The sequence below is a fragment of the Gossypium hirsutum genome, chromosome D04 (assembly GCF_007990345.1).
Source record: "Gossypium hirsutum isolate 1008001.06 chromosome D04, Gossypium_hirsutum_v2.1, whole genome shotgun sequence".
In the NCBI taxonomy this organism is placed as follows: Eukaryota; Viridiplantae; Streptophyta; class Magnoliopsida; order Malvales; family Malvaceae; genus Gossypium; species Gossypium hirsutum.
In genome coordinates, this window is record NC_053440.1 from 55798747 (window position 1) to 55818870 (window position 20124).

Below are 20124 nucleotides of genomic sequence, written 5' to 3' on the forward strand. Positions count from 1 at the left end.
AGTGGAAACATCTATCCAAATTTTGCAGAAATGGACGGCAAAAGTGACATTAAATATTCCAGAAAAGATCTTTGATGCACTCCCCAAGCGTATAGCAGAACTCCCCCGGCAATACCAAAAAATAAGTTAATTTGTCTTTTCGCTTGGTTTTTTGTTTTTGCTTTACGTGTGGTGGAGGTACATCTATCATATTTTTGTCAACTTTTTGTTTTTCCATTACGTGAGGTGGACAGCGGCCAAACTATGGGACTCCCTCACTTAAATAGAAAATTTTTTATTTAAAATTTTAAAATTTTTAAAATTTTATGTGGAAACCATTTTTTTATATTTGAAAAATGGGAATTCATTTTGAAAATGGAGTCGCCACCAATCTTTTATTGAGGTGTGATCGGGTCACCTTAAAAATGATTTTAGGTCTACGAATTTTGAGAAAATAAGTTTGGGAGTAGGTTACGCACGAGGAAGGGTTAACACCCTCGTAACGCCAAAATTGGTACCGAATTAATTATTTAATGTCTTAGTGTCGAAACTTGAAAAGATTTTTAAAAACGATCCCATGAAATGAAAGCTTAAATAATTGAACTGGCTAAATAGAAGGACCTATTTCAAAGAGATAAATCGCTACACTCAATAAGTTAGAGTGCAACAATTCAATCTTTGAAGTTAGATTCGTCTTTCTTTTTTTTAATATTTTTAAAAAAATCATATGTTTTAAGAAGGATATTTGATTATTTAAGTCAATCGAGAAATCAGAATCCAGTAAGTGAGGGTTCAATTTCTCGAAATTCTTAAACATCAAATATTACCTTTATTTTAAAATCGAGATAACAAAATGTCATATCCAGTAAGTTAGGATCCAACATTTTGAAATCTTAAGAACTTTATTTTAACAATTGTATGGTTTTAATAAAATGAACACATGTACACTAAAAATAATTCCATATAAATTATATATACGTATATATAAAAGAACCATGTAATATTATTGTGAAAATAAAATTTGAGTTATATTATGAAATACATTATTTAAAAATAATAAGTAATATATCAAATTTTTATAAAAATATATCAAGATTGATGGAAACAAATAATAATATATCAAGTTGGAAAATAAAAGTGTACAATAGATATTTTGAAATAATGTTTAATAAATTTAACATATATTTGATAATAATAATTTGAAATAATTGTGTATTATATCTTAAAATTATATTAATAATAAGTTTAAAAAATATTAAGCCAATATTAAAATAATAGTAAAAATAACGGATTAATATAAGAATTGATTTATTTTTAAAAAATACTTTTGAAGGCAAAATTAAATATGAAAAAACATTTTTAAAATTAACAACAATAATTATAATAATATCAACAAATTTTAAAATCGAAGCTTACATAAAATTAGAATAAAAAAGGAAAACAAAATTAAATAAATATACAATAGAGTCAAAAATATTGGTGTATAATGAATTTAAAAATATAAAATACGAGCTAAAATAATAATTTATTACATTTTAAACTATAATAATAATAAATTTAAACACTATCAAAATTAAATATTATAAATAATATTAAATTTTATAATATATGAAAGTAGGATTAATTACATTTAAAAATATTATTGAATTAAAAAAGAAAACTAAATTTGCATTAAATTGAAACCTATTTCAACGTTGAAGGACTAAATCAACAATTAAATGCAAAACCTGAATAATCAAAATCAATCGCAGAAAACGGTGCCGTTTAGGCTTGGATCCAAATGAAAACAGAATTAAATATGCGGTACAAATTAAAAAAATTGAAGAAAATTAGATTGAAACTACATAAAACATAGAGGGACTCATTTTGCAAATAGACCAACGAACGAAAACGCGCGGATCCTGCCCCGGGTCGGGTCACTGCGCGGATACTAGCGTTATACGACGCCGTTTTGAGACCACCAAGCCCGGCCTCAAACGACGCCGTTTCTAGTTAGACATAAAAACTAAAATAACCCTAATTTAAACAGACTTTTCTTCCTAAAAAAAGAAAAGCAGGGACTTAAGATGAACAGATCCTCGGCGCCGCATTTTGGAACCTACTGCTCATGGGACCTTCAACCCTCGCCCGGCTCCAATTGTGACGAAGCGAACGACGGTCAGGTAAGTTCCTCGCTCTTTTTTTCTTTTCTACTTCAATATTAATCAATGAACAAAGGAGCGGAAAAACAAAGAAAAGATTAACAATCACCTTTCGAATCTTTTCTTTTCTCTGAAAATGAGTTTTTTTTTTGTATTCAATTTCTCTGAATGTGTCTGTGTGTGTAACTCCTTACAAAGGTTTCGCCTTTTGTTTTATAGGCCGAAAATAAAAAAAATGAAATATAAAAATACAATTTTCTGTTTTCTGCTAGTTGTTTGCTCTATTTGCAGGTACGACGTACGGAGGGGGGACATGGCGTGTACAGAGTGGCACGTGGCGGTGGCGTACGTGCGAGGGAAGGCCCTGGTGGCTGCAGCGCGTACGAAGGCAGAGTCTGGGTCTTGGTTGCTGCGGCGCTGGGATCTCCTAGGGTTTCTGTATGTTGCTTGGTGTTGGGCCGTCGGGCTAGGGTTGGCTAATGGGCATTAGGCTTAGTGGGTTTGATTTTTGGGCTGGTAATTTGGGGCTGGAGGGTTAGGTATTGGGTTAACAGTTTAGGCTTGGGAATTTGGATTTTGTAATCGGGTTTGGGCTTAATGTATTTTGGTTTGTAATCTGGACTGATGTTATTGGACTTTTATTATATATATTTTTTGTATTTGGGTTTTAATATTCGTATCCGGCCGGGCAAATTAATAAAAATAAAATTGTACTTTCAGCTTTCTTAAAGTTGATAAAAATTTAATTTAATTCTTTAAAAATTATAAAGATATAGGCTATTAAAATAGTAAAATTGTATTTTTATTGTCATAAAAATTACAATTTAATTTCGACCTTCTAATTTTTTTTGTGACATTAGGGACTAAATTGAATAAATTAAAAGTTGTTAAGAAATTATGCCATAGACTAAAAATACAAGGTCTCTAACATGAAAGTATATGAAATCAGATTTTGATTTAATACTAAAGACTGAAAAGTATGAGTATTTCGAATATAGGGAAAAATGAAGAAAATACAAAATATATTTGATTATATATATGTTTATCATGTGGTTGAGTGAAAACTAAAGCTATTTTATAATTGAATTATCGAACGTAGCTAAAAATAATGTCAGGTCGTCCTGAGATAAAGGAAATGCGAGAATCGTAGAAAGTAATTAATGCAAACTAATACAATTTGTACATTCATGATTCAAATTCAATATTTACAAACTAACTTGTCTCATGGTTTGGTTTGTATTTCAGTACTATTGAACATATGTTTGATCTTTAGATTTGTAATTTGTAAATGTTTAATTTAAATATGATATAAAAGTATGAAAAGTAAAAAAAAATTGTAATCATAATAATATTAATTATAATTTAAAAGAAGAGATATTTTATTATTTTTATTTCACTTAAAAATAAAACTGATTTTACGAAAATTTGAAACAATAGGTTATTACAGAGAACTAACCTAGTAAAAAGTGTACTTTATACTTTATAATTAATATTGTTCGATAGAAAGTTGTTCTAAAAGTATCACAAAAATTATTGAATTATCTATTTTATATAAAGAAAAACTTATAACCACTAAATACATATTAATAAAGATCCAATATTTAATCAATATGATAAAAATATCGAATCAATTTAAAATTGTACATGCATAAGAACCAAATTTATATCGATATATTCATTTTATAATTATATAAAAGTTTGAGTAAACTATTAGCTTTACCTGGTGAAATAAATTTTTTTTAAGTGAAATTAAATTATATATTTTTACGATAGTAAAAATATAATTTTACTATTTTTAATATTCTATACTTTTATAAATTTTAAAAGATTAAATTAAAATTTTACCCTTTATGAAAGATTATTAATTTAAAATTTTAAAAAATATGTGGCGGATCCTTTGATATTTTTATTGATACAAAAAAGTAGAGGCTCGAGTAGAGTACTGTGATTTTAGTTGCCACTTGTGCAAAGGGATAAGCTACTGACATGACTGCATCCATGAAAGAAGACAAATTGAATTGTAACTTACTGCTCCTTTACGTTAAGATTAAAAAACAGGCGCTATGCTTCTTCACTCACCATTCATTGGTCCTGTTCTTCTTGATTATTCTTTCCATACATTGTTCTTAAATCAATGGCTGGGCAGTTTATAGTTGGAGTTGCAGATGTTATAGCCTTTCTTTTGGGGTTTGTTTTCTTAGTGAGATTTTGGGGGCTGAGCAAGCTGAAAAGAGCAGCTTCAATGGGGTTCCCAGAGGAAAACTGTGTAAACAAAAATGGAAATGGTGAGGGTGAGGGTGTTGGGACTACAGAAATTATCATAGTCGGTGCTGGTGTTGCCGGTGCTGCTCTTGCCTATTCTCTTGGAAAGGTCCCAATTTTTTATCACCTTTATTTTAATTTTATGGAATATAAGTTCCGACTTGGGATAATAATAGTAATGAACACTAAAAAGATCTTGGAGCCATAAACATGACTCTCCCAACTTCTCCAATATTTTTATAGTACTAAAAATAATATAAAACAAATTTATTCAACTCTAAAAAAATAAGGGTTCTTCAAAACAAAATAGAGGATGAGTTTTTTTATAGATAATCTTATTGTTTATATTGGGAGAGATTGTTAAAATTTTTTATTTAGATTTTATATTTAGTGATTTTATTTCTTTGAAGAACAACGTGCGCAGTTTTAAGTAGGCTTGCTCATGAACCGGCCCAGCCCAAAGGCCCGCTCGAAAAATGAGAGGGTTTTGATAAAAATATAGGCTCGAAAAATAGGTTTGATCGAAAAAGGCCCGTTTAGAAAATGGGCTAAGCCTCAAGTAAGGTTTTTCGGCCCGACGCAAATATGTAGTTTTTTTTTTTGCTTTTTTTTTCCTATTTTCTTGTTTTTTTTCTCACTATTTTGCTACTATTTCACTATTATGTTGCTACTATTTTTTTGTTATTGTATAACTTTTGTTTTATTGTTAATTTTGTTACTATTTTAGAGGTATTTGCTTGTTAAGTTGCACTTATTCTAGTGTTATTTAAGTATACATTTTTTAAAAATTTATTTTCAATTTGTTGGGAAACATTTATTTTAATGTTTTTAGTATTTTTGATGTATTATATCTTTAAAGAAAATTATATAAAAAAGTGATATAAAAAATTAATACAGGCCGAGCCCGGATTTTAACATTTTATCTGGGCTAGGCTTGGGCAAAATTTTAGGCACATTTTTTGGGCTCGGGCCAAGCAAATAAGTCTAAAATTTTGGTTGGGCTTTGCCCGACCCATAAACACCTCTAGTTTTAAGTAATCATATGTTATTTCTTCTTAATTGTTCTTTTTAAATATGTATTTATGCTATCTTTTTTTAACTTATATATATTTAGAAATATAATATGGAACAAAAACTTTATATAATTTTTTGTAGTATAACTAACATACATAATATACGTTACAGGATTTTGTTTTATGTAGAACGTCTAATTTTAGTTTAGCTTCCTAAAGTTAACATCCTCACTCCGTCACTGTTAAATATTGTAAAATAAATATAAAAGATACTTTAATAATGTCAAATAAAAAATTGAAATTCCATCTTAATTATATTTAATGTAGAAATACATATAAATATCTAAGATTTTTAAAAATATTGTAGATGTGGGGAATGCTGCATTTAGCTTCAATTAACATCAGTTTCTCTTCAAGTTACCATAAGATCCTTGAAAAATGGATTTAATTATGATGTTATACCTAATAATTCTTCTGTAATTATATATAGCAGGATGGACGTCGAGTGCGAGTGATAGAAAGGGACTTAAATGCACCTAATAGAATTGCTGGTGAAGGTCTGATGCCTGGAGGATACCTAAGTTAATTGAATTAGGCCTCGGAGGTAAATAAGAAAAATAATGGAATATAATGTTACAATGACATTTCTTTGTATATTTTTATTTATTTATTTTACATTGAATGCTGGCACTACAGATTGTGTAGATGAGATTGATGCTCAACCAATTTTAGGTTATACTCTAAACAAGGATGGAAAGGAGGCTCTCGTATCTTTCCCATTGGAAAAGTTTCAGTCTCATGTTGTAGGAAGAACCTTCCATAATGGTCGTTTCGTTCAAAGATTGCGAAAGAAAGCCGCATCTCTTCACAAGTACTTTCTCTCCTTCCTCCAAATATAATATTTTAGAACATTTATCTTAATGGATTAAATGGCTTCTAGTTGTTTTGATCCATTACTTCTGTTTAGACTTATCAATTGAGCTCATTCAGTTGATTTTGGTTTGATCAATCTAGATAAAATCACTCAAGTTTTAAAATTAACACATCATTTTGGTTTTTATCATTGTAGGCTAAGGATTATTTTGAGTTCATATCATTTCAAGTTTAGATTTGAGTCATTTTGGGTTCAAACATTAGAGCTTTGGGTTTCAAATTTTTGAGTCTGGTCATTACAATTTCATATCATTTTGGTTCTAGTCACTTCGAGTTTGGGTCCTTTCAAGTTAATTTTTGAATCATTTTGGGTTTGAGTTATTTAAGTTCAAGTTAGTTTGGGTTAGAGTAAAATTTTGTTCAAGTTGGAGGGACTCAAATTGTGGACCCTTTATAGTCAAATCAAATTGGATCAAATTTAAGTTTCAATTGGTCGAGTCAAATTTTCAAATTCAAGTCAAAATTGACATGTCTGGTTCTGTTACTATTACTTTGTTTCAACTTGTTTTACTCAGAAATTATGCCTCTCTTTACAAGCTCCAAATTCATGTTTTGAAGATATGATAACGCAGTGTAAGTTTAGAATAAGGGATAGTAACATCTCTACTTGAAGAAAATGGTATTGTCAAAGGAGTGCACTATAAAGATAAGAGTGGTCAATTGCTAACAGCTTACGCTCCTTTCACCATCGTCTGTGATGGTTGTTTCTCTAATTTGAGACGCTCTCTCTGCCATTCTAAGGTGAAAGAAATGCTTACGTATTCTTGTTAAATTAGCTTAATTCTTATTTTAGTCACTCTATAACGTTAAAAATTTGAGATTTAGTCCTATTTTATTGTGCCATAATTTGATTCCATTATTTTTGTGATGATATTAGTATGTCAAAATAGATCAGTTGCTTTTATTAAAGAATTGACTCATTTTTTGGTCATATAGTCCAGGTCACATTGAAATCAAGTCAATTAGGTTGAACCAATAATGAAATTACATGTTACTCGAATGTTAGTTAGTTTTAATAGAAATCTATGTCATTATTTCAATGTAACAATTAACGATGTCATCAATTTGGGCCTACAATAAAAGTAGAGAGACTAAATTTTGCCAAATTGAAATAGAGGAATAAAATTCCAATTTCAGCTTGGTAGAGGGATTAAAACCATAATTAGACTTAAATTATATGCTTTGAGAAAATATACATATAAAGGTCTCGATTGTTTGTGCAGGTGGATATCCCCTCTTATTTTGTTGGTTTTATCTTGACGAACTGTAAACTTCCAAAAGAAAAATATGGAGCTCTTATATTAGCAGATCCTTCACCTATCCTATTTTATCCCATTAGTAGCACTGAAATTCGTTGCTTGGTGGATGTTCCTAGTCAAAATCTACCCTCTGTTTCCAATGGTGAAATGGCTCATTACTTGAAAACTTTGGTGGCTCCCAAGGTATATTTATATCTTTCTTTAATCGACTCATTAATGGAATTTGGTTGAACTTATGGACTAACTATATTGAAGAATTTAAAATTTTGTGAGTAATTTCAAGAATGAATTTTAATAGCTCAAATTCCTTTTTTAAGTTCCGCTTAAATAGGTGGTTTTTCGAAATCTCTAACAATTTTAAATGACTTAATACACATGGTTCGACTATAAAATAAAAACTTAAACCTCAAAATTTATTTTATTTAATTATAATATATTTTTTAAAATTTTATTGTATTAAAGTTATTTATAAATTTTTACAAATATAATGATTTTCATATTGAATATTGTTTATATTATTTGTATTTAATATAATTATTCTTTTTATAATATATTCTAATTTGTAAAATTCCATTAACCTAAATTTTTTTGCAAACCAATTATTTAGCCCAACAAAATAACTACAAATACTAGCATTTTAAATAATCTAAAAAAATTCTAATTATAGGTCTCGATCATATATAATCTTTTTGATACAATACCTAGAAATACCCATAGTCCCTCCTCAGCTCATAGATAAAAAGATAATACGTTTCAGCATACTCAAAATCACGTCTTTCTCCTCATGCCAATTGAATTAAGGTTCAATCGACAATTCGATACAAATTTAAGCATATATTTTTTTTATATTTATGTCATATGTTTGCTCTTTTTATTGTGAAATTATTTTAATTCTGGTTAAAATTATTTCACTTTAAGATAATTTATGTGTTGTAATTATATTTAATAATTATTATTTATAAATTACAATATATTATTAAATGCAAGTAGTTTGATTTTTTTTTTTATCTTTTTCAATTGCGCGGAGTGGGGCTACTTCTATTCAACCATCTATCACATCAGTTTTAAGTAAAATTAAATTAAATTAAATTGTTTTTTTCGAAAAATTAAATTGAATTGTCTTTTTCTCTTTGATTTTCTCTTTGTCTTTTAGCAATAATAGCTTTTCAAGGCTTAATTTAATAAGACGTACCCGGGTTGGTTTAGTTTTTTAAATTATCTTTTCATTGGTTTGAATATTTAATAGGCTTAATTTAGTTGGCAAGTTCTTAAGCTTGGTGGTAATGGGTTTGAATGGAGCACTCCAGAAGGAATTCTAGTTGTCAATCTTTGCTTTCACTTTCTCCTTGTTGCGGAAAGGATCGATTCGAGAACTCCGATATGACTACAAGTAAATTGACCGGAACGAAAAATAAAGTGAACACAAGGATTTACGTGGTTCGGCTTTAATGCCTACGTCCACGGGCAGAGGCGAAAAGAAATTTCACTATAACAAGATGAAGATTACAAGTGTTTTACACTCAAGACACAACCCGAGAACCTCACAACTCTCAACCCCTATAGAAAACCCGAAAGCTAAAATCCTAGCTTTCAAAGAACAAGCTTTGCTCTCTCTTGGTTTGGGATGATGAATATGGCTAATGAACCTCTCTATTTATAAGAGAGTTCAAGGACATAATTGTCCAAAACTTTGGCAAAGATTTGTGGTTGAAAATGGACACCAACAACCATCCACTAATCCACTACCACCAACAACCCACTACCAACAACAACAATCCACTACCAATTTTAAGCCATTTCTTAACAAATCTCCACCTTGGCTTGAAATTTACCAAGCTGAACATCATAGTGAATTCCTCGAACTGGATCACCTCTTCCAAACGCCTCTCTGGCGCTAATCAATCCCGAATACCTATCAAGTCCAAGCAATGCTTGAACTTATATGCAGGGATCACCTTAGTTAACATATCTGCAGGATTCTTCTCGGTAGCAACCTTGCTGATAACAATGTCACCTTGCGTAACATGTTCCCGAACAAAATGATATCTGACATCAATGTGTTTGGTCCGTTCATGAAACATCTGATTTTTAGTCAGATGTATGGCACTCTGGCTATCGCAAAATACAACAGTGAAATCCTGTTGTAAACCCAAACTGCTTACTAGACCTTTCATCCACAATGCTTCTTTCACTGCTTCTGCTAACGCCATATATTCCGCCTCAGTCGTAGATAAGGCTACGGTAGACTGTAACACAGCTTTCCAACTAATGGCTCCTCCAGAATAAGTGAAAACATAACCCGTCAGAGATCTTCTTTTGTCCAGATCTCCAGCATAATCAGAGTCCACATAGCCCGTGACACTGCTAGTGCAGTCACTCTGATCATATACCAAGCATAAATCTGCAGAACCTCTCAAGTACCTGAGAATCCATTTCACGGCCTGCCAGTGTTCCTTGCCAGGACAACTCATGTATCTGCTGACCACACTAACTGCATGTGAAATGTCTGGACGAGTGCAAACCATTGCATACATCACGCTTCCAACTGCACTCGAGTATGGAATGTGAGACATTTGCTGCTTTTCTTCATCAGATTGTGGTGACAACTCTGCAGAGAGTTTGAAATGTGGTGCCAACGGAGTACTCACAGTTTTCGCTTTATCCATGCCGAAGCGTTGAAGAACCTTTTCAATGTAGTTCTTCTGCGACACACGAAGCTTGCCCGCCTTGCGATCTCTGTGAATATCCATGCCCAAAATTTTCTTGGCAGCACCCAGATCCTTCATCTCGAACTCACCACTCAACTGCGACTTTAACTTGTTGATTTCCGACATGTTTTTGGAAGCAATTAACATGTCATCAACATACAGCAACAAATAAATGTGCGAACCATCTGAGAGCTTCCGATGATAGACACAAGCATCATAGTCACATCTTGTGTAACCATGCTGAATCATGAAGCTATCAAACCGCTTGTACCACTGCCTTGGGGATTGTTTCAATCCATATAAAGACTTCTTTAATAGACAGACATGGTCTTCTTTACCAGGAACTGTAAAACCCTCTGGTTGACGCATGTAGATTGTTTCCTCGAGCTCACCATGCAAGAACGCCGTTTTTACGTCAAGCTGCTCAAGTTCTAGATCAGACTTGGCCACCATGGCAAGTAATACACGAATGGAAGAATGCTTTACGACTGGGGAGAAAACTTCATTGTAGTCAATCCCCTCTTTCTGAGTGAAGCCTTTAGCAACCAATCGTGCCTTGAATCTAGTTGCTTCAACCCCTAGGATGCCTTCCTTTTTCTTGAAGACCCATTTGCAACCAACTATCTTCTGGTTACTTGGCGGCTTAACCAACTCCCAAGTATGGTTCTTGTGAAGAGATTCTATCTCCTCACTCATAGCAATTGCCCACTGTGCCGACTCATCACACGTGACAGCCTCATTATAACTGGAAGGTTCTATACCAATGGACTCCGCCACACTGAGCGCGAAAGACACCAGATTAGCGTAACGCGGATTTGGTTTGATTTGTCTCTTCGTTCTTCCAGTGGCAATGCTATATGGTTTTTCTTGAGGTGACTCATCTTCATCGGAATCTTGCACCTCAACTTGATCATCCTGGACTGAAGTACCTTCCGTAGGAATTGGAGCGTCCACCTGACACTCCACCTGCTTCTCAACACCGTGATCTCCCATTCTATCTGACTCCTCCTTTTCCCGGGAATTTGTGGTGGATCGAAGCATGGATGACTCATCAAAAGTCACATCTCTGCTGATGATGAACTTGGACGAAACCGGATCAGGACACCACAACCTGTATCCTTTCACCCCTTGGCCGTATCCAAGAAATATGCATTTCTTCGCCCTCGGTTTGAGTTTTCCCTCATTTACATGAGCATACGCAGGGCAGCCAAACACTCTTAAACCAGAGTAATCAGCAGGAGAACCAGACCATACTTCCTCAGGAGTCTTCAGCTCAATAGCTGTTGACGGAGATCTGTTAACCAAATAACAAGCAGTATTAACAGCTTCAGCCCAAAATTCTTCACCGAGCCCAGCATTTGATCGCATGCAACGAGCTCGCTCCAAGAGAGTTCTATTCATGCGTTCTGCAACTCCATTTTGTTGTGGTGTTCGACGAACAGTGCGGTGTCTCACTATTCCTTCATTTTTGCAGAACTCATTGAATTCACCTGAGCAAAACTCCAAGCCATTATCCGTCCGGAATCGCTTGATCTTCTTTCCTGTTTGATTTTCGATCAAAGCTTTAAATTGCTTGAAGTTGATGAGAACCTCATACTTGCTCTTCAGAAAATACACCCAAACCTTTCTCGAGTAATCATCGATAAAGGTAAGCAGATATCTGTAACCACCTTTAGAAATTGTCGGAGAAGGCCCCCAAAGGTCAGAATGGAAGTAATCCACTGTGCCTTTTGTCTTGTGAATCCCAGTGCTGAACTTTACCCGAGTCTGCTTACCGAAGACGCAGTGCTCACAGAAATTCAACTTTCCTGTACACTGCCCAGACAATAATCCTCGTTTGCTTAGCACCGATAAGCCTCTCTCGCTCATATGCCCGAGCCGCATATGCCATAACTTCGTGGTGTCAGAATCTAGATCATCTGATGATGACACTCCCGCAACACCTGTAACCGAGGAACCATCGAGGAAGTAAAGGCCCCGCTCCAAATTACCACGTATCACAGTCAAAGCACCCGAGAATACCTTGAGAACTCCACCTTCAGCAGAGTACCGAAAGCCTTTCTTGTCCAACGTACTCAAAGAGATCAAATTTTTCTTCATTTCTGGAATGTGCCGAACATCAGTTAGAGTTCTAACAATACCGTCAAACATCTTTATACGAACTGTGCCAATCCCCATGACTTGACATGCGTGGTCATTTCCCATTAGTACTGAACCAGAATGCTTCTCGTATGTTGAGAATGCATCTTTCGAAGTACTTATATGAAATGTAGCTCCCGTATCAAGAATCCATCTCCCACCAGCGTAAGAGTCGGATACTGCAAGAACGATCTCGGCATCACTTGAAGAATCTGCATCAGCTACATTCGCACGATCATTTTGTTGCTCCTGTGATTCTGATTTCTCCTTCCTTTTCGGACAATCTACCTTCATGTGCCCGTACTTCTTACAGTAGTAGCACTGTATTCTCTTCTTGGACTGCGATCTAGGATGGCTTTTACTTGAACTTCCACCCTTTGCCTTGGATCTTCCTCGAGCAACCAAGCCTTCGCCTTCATTGTTTTCGACCACCTTACCAGTGATTTTCTTCCTCAACTCACTGGAACTTAAGGCATTTTTCACCTCCTCTAGAGTCAGGTCATCACGACCGTACATCATTGTATCAACAAAATTCTCATACGAGGGAGGCAAAGAACACAAAACAATTATTGCTTGGTCCTCATCATCGATTTTGTTATCGATATTATTCAAATCCATGATAATGGAATTGAATTTATCCAGGTGCTGGGAAACAGGTGTACCTTCCTCCATCTTCAGGGCATAGAGTCTTTGCTTGAGGTAGAGCCGGTTCGTCAATGACTTCGTCATGTACTTGCTCTCTAACCGGAGCCACAAACCGGACGCGGTTTTCTCATCCGCTACTTCTCGTAGCACTTCATCTCCTAGACATAGCAGAATAGCACTATGTGCTCTTTCTAGCATGTCATCCTTTTGCTCTTCCGAAAGCGTGCTTGGTAATTTATCTTTACCAGACAATGCTTTTAGCAATCCTTGTTGAACCAGCACTGCCCGCATCTTGATGCGCCATAAACTGAAACTATTTTTCCCGGTAAATTTCTCGACATCATACTTAGTCGATGAAACACTTGTAGCCATAATTTGGAACCTTTGAATGAATGATAATATTTTCTTCCTGATGTGAAAGATCAGACAAAGCTGCAGTCACAGGGCAATTCAGAAAATATTATCACTCCTTCAACTACGCTCTGATACCAATTTGTTGCGGAAAGGATCGATTCGAGAACTCCGATATGACTACAAGTAAATTGACCGGAACGAAAAATAAAGTGAACACAAGGATTTACGTGGTTCGGCTTTAATGCCTACGTCCACGGGCAGAGGCGAAAAGAAATTTCACTATAACAAGATGAAGATTACAAGTGTTTTACACTCAAGACACAACCCGAGAACCTCACAACTCTCAACCCCTATAGAAAACCCGAAAGCTAAAATCCTAGCTTTCAAAGAACAAGCTTTGCTCTCTCTTGGTTTGGGATGATGAATATGGCTAATGAACCTCTCTATTTATAAGAGAGTTCAAGGACATAATTGTCCAAAACTTTGGCAAAGATTTGTGGTTGAAAATGGACACCAACAACCATCCACTAATCCACTACCACCAACAACCCACTACCAACAACAACAATCCACTACCAATTTTAAGCCATTTCTTAACACTCCTAAATCATCTACTTGCTAGATGGTTTTGGTGCAGAACAAATGAAATTCATATTCGTTTATGTGAATAAAATAATCTTTTATTTTTTAAAAATGCTTTTATAACGAGAGAATTAATCACCACAGTAAATATTTTAATTTTCACAAAATATAACTTTATGAAAAAAAAACTCAACTATTACATGTGAAATTTAAATTAAATTAGGAAGGACCAACAATTGATTGCTCAAATAAATATCTTATTTTTTAAGAGGAAACTTCTTACTATGATCTTTTCAGATTTTTTTTTAAGTTGAAGTAAAATTATTAGTTATTAACGTGGATCCCTTTTTATATTTTTATTGATACAAAAAGGTGGAGGCTCGTTGTCACCTGTGCAATGGGATAAGCCACTGACATGACAGCATCCATGACAGAAGACAAATTAAAAATTTCGAGGCGTGAAGTACAAAAACAGCTTTCCATACATTGTTCTTAAATCAATGGCTGAGCAGTATATAGTTGGAGTTGCAGGTGTTATAGCCTTTCTTTTGGGGTTTGTTTTCTTAGTGAGATCTTGGGGGCTGAGCAAGGTGAAAAGAGCAGCTTCAATGGAATTCCCAAAGGAAAACTGTGTAAACAAAAATGGAAATGGTGAGGGTGAGGGTGAGGCTGTTGGCACTACGGAAATTATCATAGTCGGTGCTGGTGTTGCCGGTGCTGCTCTTGCCTATTCTCTTGGAAAGGTCCCAATTTTTACGCTCCTTTATTTTAATTTTATAGTATTAAGTTCGGACTTGGGATAATAACATTAACCAACTTTAAAGGTCGGTTTGGATGACGATTGATTGCGGTGCGGTGCGGTGCGTTTAGTTTAATTTTTGTCTCACGCTACAGTATCGTTACAGTGTCTAATCTTACCGCCACCGCTATTTTTACACTAACCGCAGGTAAATACACCGCCCATCCAAACTCACCCTAAAAAGATAATTTTCAGTGGCCGAGCCACTGAGAGATTCGGGGAGTCAGGGTCAAAGGTCTAAAATTTTTCAATTTCTTTTTTCTATACATGTAATGTAATCACCCTCCCAAATATAAAAATAGATTTTTCTAATATTTTTATAGTATTATAAATAATATTAAAATATTTTCGATTATGAAAATTGTTAAAATAAGATTTCGCAACAAAATGGAGGATAAGTTTCTTATAAATAATCTTGTTGTTTATTTTAAGAGATGTTGCCGAAACTTTTAATCTAAACTCAATATTTAATGATTTTATTTTTTTGAAAGAACATCGTGCATTAATCATATACTATTTCTTCTTGATTGTTCTTTTTAAATATGTATTTATATAACCTTTTTTAATTTATATATATTTAGAAATATAATATGGAACAAAAATTTTATATAATTCTTTGTAGTGTAATTAACATAAATAATAATTGTTATAATTTTTTTTCGTAGCACGTCTAATTTTAGTTTAGCTCTTTCAAAATTAATATCTGATTCCGTCGCTGTTCATTATTTTAAAATAAATATAAAAGATACTTTAATTATGTCAAACAATAAAATAAAGAATTGAAATTCCATCTTAATTATATTTAATGTAGAAATACTATAAATATTTACTAAATAGAGATTTTTAAAAATATTGTAAAGGTGGAGAATGCTCCATTTAGCGTCAATTAACATCAGTTTTTGTCTTCAAGTTTTCATAAGATCCTTGAAAAATGGATTTAACTATGTTGTTATACCTAATAATTTTTTTATAATTATATATTGCAGGATGAATGTCGAGTGCAACTGATAGAAAGAGACTTAAATGCACTTAATAGAATTGCTGGCGAATTTTTAATGCCAGGAGGCTACCTCAAGTTAATTGAATTAGGCCTCGGAGGTAAATAAGAAAATTAATGGAATATAATGTTACAATGATATTTCTTTGTATATTTTTATTTATTTATTTTACATTAAATACTGGCATTACAGATTGTGTAGATGAGATTGATGCTCAACCAATTTTAGGTTATACTCTAAACAAGGATGGAAAGGAGGCTCTCGTATCCTTTCCATTGGAAAAGTTTCAGTCTCATGTTGTAGGAAAAACCTTCCATAATGGTCGTTTCGTTCAAAGACTACGAAAGAAAGCCGCATCTCTTCACAAGTACTTTCTCTCCTTCCTCCCAATCATTCTTTAATTTCAATATAATATTTTAGAACATTTATCTTAATGGATTAAATGACTTGTAGTTGTTTTGATCCATTACTTCTGTTTAGACCTATCAATTGAGCTCGTTCACTTGATTTTGGTTTGATCAATCTAGATAAATCACTCAAGTTTTTAAACTTAACACATCATTTTGGTTTTTATCACTTTAGGCTAAGGATTATTTTGGGTTTAGATCATTTCATGTGTAGATTTCAGTCATTTTGGGTTCAAACATTAGAGCTCCAGGTTCTAAATTTTTGAGTCTAGTCATTACAATTTAATATCGTTTTGGTTCTAGTCACTTTGAGTTTGGGTCCTTTCAAGTTAATTTTTGAATCATTTTGAGTTTGAGTTGTTTTAAGTTCAAGCTAGTTTGGGTTAGGGTAAAATTTTGTTCAAGTTGGAGGGACTCAAATTGTGGACCCTTTATAGTCAAATCAAATTGGATCAAATTTAAGTTCCAATTGGTCGAGTCAAAATTGACATGTTTGGTTCTTTTACTATTACTTTGTTTCAACTTGTTTTAATCAGAAATTATGCCTCTCTTTACAAGCTCCAAATTCATGTTTTGATGATATGATAACGCAGTGTAAGTTTAGAACAAGGGACAGTAACATCTCTACTTGAAGAAAATGGTATTGTCAAAGGAGTGCACTATAAAGATAAGAGTGGTCAATTGCTAACAGCTTATGCTCCTCTCACCATCGTCTGTGATGGTTGTTTCTCGAATTTGAGACGCTCTCTCTGCCATTCTAAGGTGAAAAAAATGCTTACATATATACTCTTGTTAAATTGGTTTAATTCTTATTTTAGTCACTCTATAACGTTAAAAATTTGAGATTTAGTCCTATTTTATTGTGCCATAATTTGATTCCATTATTTTTGTGAAGATATTAGTATGTCAAAATAGATCAGTTGCTTTTATTAAAGAATTGACTTATTTTTTGGTCATATAGTCAAGGTCACATTGAAATCAAGTCAATTAGGTTGAACCAATAATGAAATTTCATGTTACTCGAATGTTAGTTAGTTTTAACAAAAATCTATGTCATTATTTCAATGGTAACAATTAACGGTGTCATCAATTTGGATCTACAATAAAGATAGAGAGACTAAATTTTGCCAAATTGAAATAGAGGAATAAAATTCCAATTTCAGCTTGGTAGAAGGACTAAAACCATAATTAGACTTAAATTATATGCTTTGAGAAAATATGCATATAAAGGTCTCGATTATTTGTGCAGGTGGATATCCCTTCTTATTTTGTTGGTTTTATCTTGACGAACTGTAAACTTCCAAAAGAAAAATATGGAGTTTTTATATTAGCAGATCCTTCACCTATCCTATTTTATCCCATTAGTAGCACAGAAATTCGTTGCTTGGTGGATGTTCCTAGTCAAAATCTACCCTCTGTTTCCAATGGTGAAATGGCTCATTACTTGAAAACTTTGGTGGCTCCCAAGGTATATTTATATCTTTCTTTAATTGACTCATTAATGGAATTTGGTTGAACTTATGGACTAACTGTATGATCTATGATACATTTCAGGTTCTTCCTGAATTATACAATTCCTTTATATCTGCAATAGAGAAGAAGGACAACATAAGAATAATGCCGAACAAAATCATGGCTGGTGCTCCACACCTCACTCCTGGTGCTTTTTTGATCGGCGATGCATTCAATATGCGGCATGCTATAACTGGAGGGGGAATGACTGTTGCTTTATCTGATGTTGTGATACTTAGGGATCTTCTAAGACCCTTGCATGATCTATCTGATGCATCCGCCATTTGCAAATATCTCGAATCCTTTTATACTCTGAGGAAGGTATTGTAGTTCATGTCCTATATGAATTTTTTAAAGTGAAAAAAAAGGAACAAAAAATGGCATAAATTTTCACTTTTAACTGCATGCAGCCAATGTCATCTACGATAAATACACTAGCCAATGTTTTACATAAGGTATTTAGTGCCCCGTCCGATCCTGCAATGGAGAATCTGCAACAAACATTGTTGGGGTATTTGAAACTTGGAGGGGTTTTTTCATCTGGAGTATCAGCTCTGCTCTCTGGTTTATGCCCTCGTCCATTAAGCTTAGCATTTCATTTCATTGTCATGGCAATATATGGTGTTGGCCAGTTGTTACTTCCATTTCCTTCTCCCAAACGCTTGTTGGATGGAGCTAAACTCCTTTGGGTCAGTATCTCTACCAATCATTTCTCATATATCATGATCACTAACACGATAAAAATATATAATAATTTAAAAATGACGTTCTTTTTTTTTGTTGTTGTTGTTGTTTTTTCAGGTTGCATCAAGTGTTCTTCTCCCCATTATACACTCTGAAGGAGTCAGACAAATGTTTTTCCCTCTAACTGTGCCAGCATATTATAGAACTCCCCCTAAGGGAAAAAAAATCTAAGAGGAAACTCCATGCATCTGTAGTGAACAATTCTATATATATTCGCAATAGATTTTCATATTTGTTTCTAGTTAGCATTCTCAGGTAGGCTTGATGGTGGTTTGTACTCATATTGTTTTTACGTGTCTTGTTTAAAATTCTAAATAAAGGTTTAGTAATTCTTGTGTTGGTGTTGTTTTTATGTAGCTTGTTTGAAATATTGAACTAACGAGTTAGCATTTTTAAGTAGGTTCAATAAGCATCCTATTCGTATTGTTTTTGTTAATATAAATTATCCATGAGTTCATTAATATTATTAAGTGTATAGAGATCTCATGAGTTTGGAAAGCTCTTTGAGAGAGATTTGGCACAACTTAAGCGTATATCCTAAAGCATTTCTTGCGATGGAGAGGATATTTCTAGATAGAGCTTTGATATAGGTGACTTGAGTGGAAACATCTATCCAAATTTTGCACAAATTTACAACCAAGTGAATAAAATTGAGTTTATGATACATTTTCGATTAAATATCTTTTTAGCTAACTGGACAGCAAAAGTGACATTAAGGGTGAGTTTGGATGGGCGGTGCGTTTACCTGCGGTTAGTGTAAAAATAGCGATAGCGGTGAGATTAGATACTGTAGTGATACTGTAGCGTAAGACAAAAAATAAGTTAAACACACCGCACCACACCCAATCGCCCATCCAAACCCACCCTAAATATTCCGGAAAAGATCTTTGATGCACTCCCCAAGCGTATAGCAGAACTCCCCCGGCACTTTTTATCATACCAAAAGTTAAATTAATTTGTCTTTTCCCTCTCTTTTTTTTCCAATAATAATTTATCCTTTTTGTTTTTGCATTACGTGTGGTGGAGGTACATCTATCATATTTTTGTCAAGTTTTTATTTTCTTCCCTTTCGATTCGCTATTTCTCTGCTAACCTCTCTTCAATTTCCCTCTTTCTCAATTTGGTAAAGGACGACACGGATGAATTAAGTTAAATGTCCTCTTAAGAAACGGCGCCGTTAAAGGTAATTTTAATTCAGAGTTGCGGCGTTTTGCGAAAAAACGCTGCTATTGCATCCACATTTGCGGTGTTTTAATAATAAAGAACGGCACTAAAATTTTTAGTACAGAAAGAAACGGTGCCGTTTTATTAAAATATAATGCATGTTCTGGTGTTTTTCCAAAAAATGCCACTAAAAGATTCCATCCTTCCATTGAAACGGTGTCGTTTTGCCAACTTTTAAATATCATTTACGGCATTTTTCGGAAAAACACCATAACTCAAATTTAATCCCTAAACTGAAACGACGCCGTATCGAAAAATGCAATAAATGTTTGTGGCATTTTTTTACCAAAACGCCGATAATGTCTACCTTTTGCGGTGTTTTTGATATAAACGCCACTAATAAATTTAAATTCTCCTATCGAAACGGTGCCGTTTTGCGAAATTTGACTATATAGTAACGACATTTTTTGTTAAAAACACCGCTA

At 33.5% G+C, this 20124-nt stretch overlaps 1 protein-coding gene across 11 annotated transcripts; it reads left to right on the forward strand.

Moving 5' to 3' along the window:
* The first annotated feature begins 4070 nt into the window (after positions 1–4070).
* Positions 4071–18804, forward strand: LOC107898507 (squalene monooxygenase SE2). Of its 11 annotated transcripts, none has more exons than XM_041091011.1 (13): positions 4153–4491; positions 5889–5999; positions 6092–6266; positions 6844–7069; positions 7552–7770; positions 14388–14758; positions 15801–15912; positions 16005–16179; positions 16813–16981; positions 17469–17687; positions 17774–18052; positions 18142–18420; positions 18533–18804. In XM_041091011.1, exons 6-13 carry the CDS (start codon positions 14516–14518, stop codon positions 18644–18646), a joined length of 1590 nt encoding a protein of 529 aa, XP_040946945.1. In that variant the 5' UTR covers positions 4153–4491; positions 5889–5999; positions 6092–6266; positions 6844–7069; positions 7552–7770; positions 14388–14515; the 3' UTR covers positions 18647–18804. The 11 variants fall into 11 exon arrangements, with proteins under 11 accessions (XP_016679462.2, XP_040946950.1, XP_040946945.1 ...); XM_041091012.1 differs by having other exon boundaries at positions 6887–7069; XM_041091013.1 differs by having other exon boundaries at positions 4197–4491; positions 6128–6266.
* Positions 18805–20124: the final 1320 nt, after the last annotated feature.

What these genes read in the sequence shown, in the direction of transcription:
- LOC107898507 (XM_016823973.2), top strand. Translation starts at nt 14,516, where the DNA reads ATGGCTGAGCAGTATATAGTTGGAGTTGCAGGTGTTATAGCCTTTCTT. An exon ending in AAAGCCGCATCTCTTCACAA is followed by an intron (nt 16,180 to 16,812) that starts GTACTTTCTCTC and finishes ATGATAACGCAG; the next exon opens with TGTAAGTTTAGAACAAGGGA. An exon ending in CCTTTTATACTCTGAGGAAG is followed by an intron (nt 18,053 to 18,141) that starts GTATTGTAGTTC and finishes AACTGCATGCAG; the next exon opens with CCAATGTCATCTACGATAAA.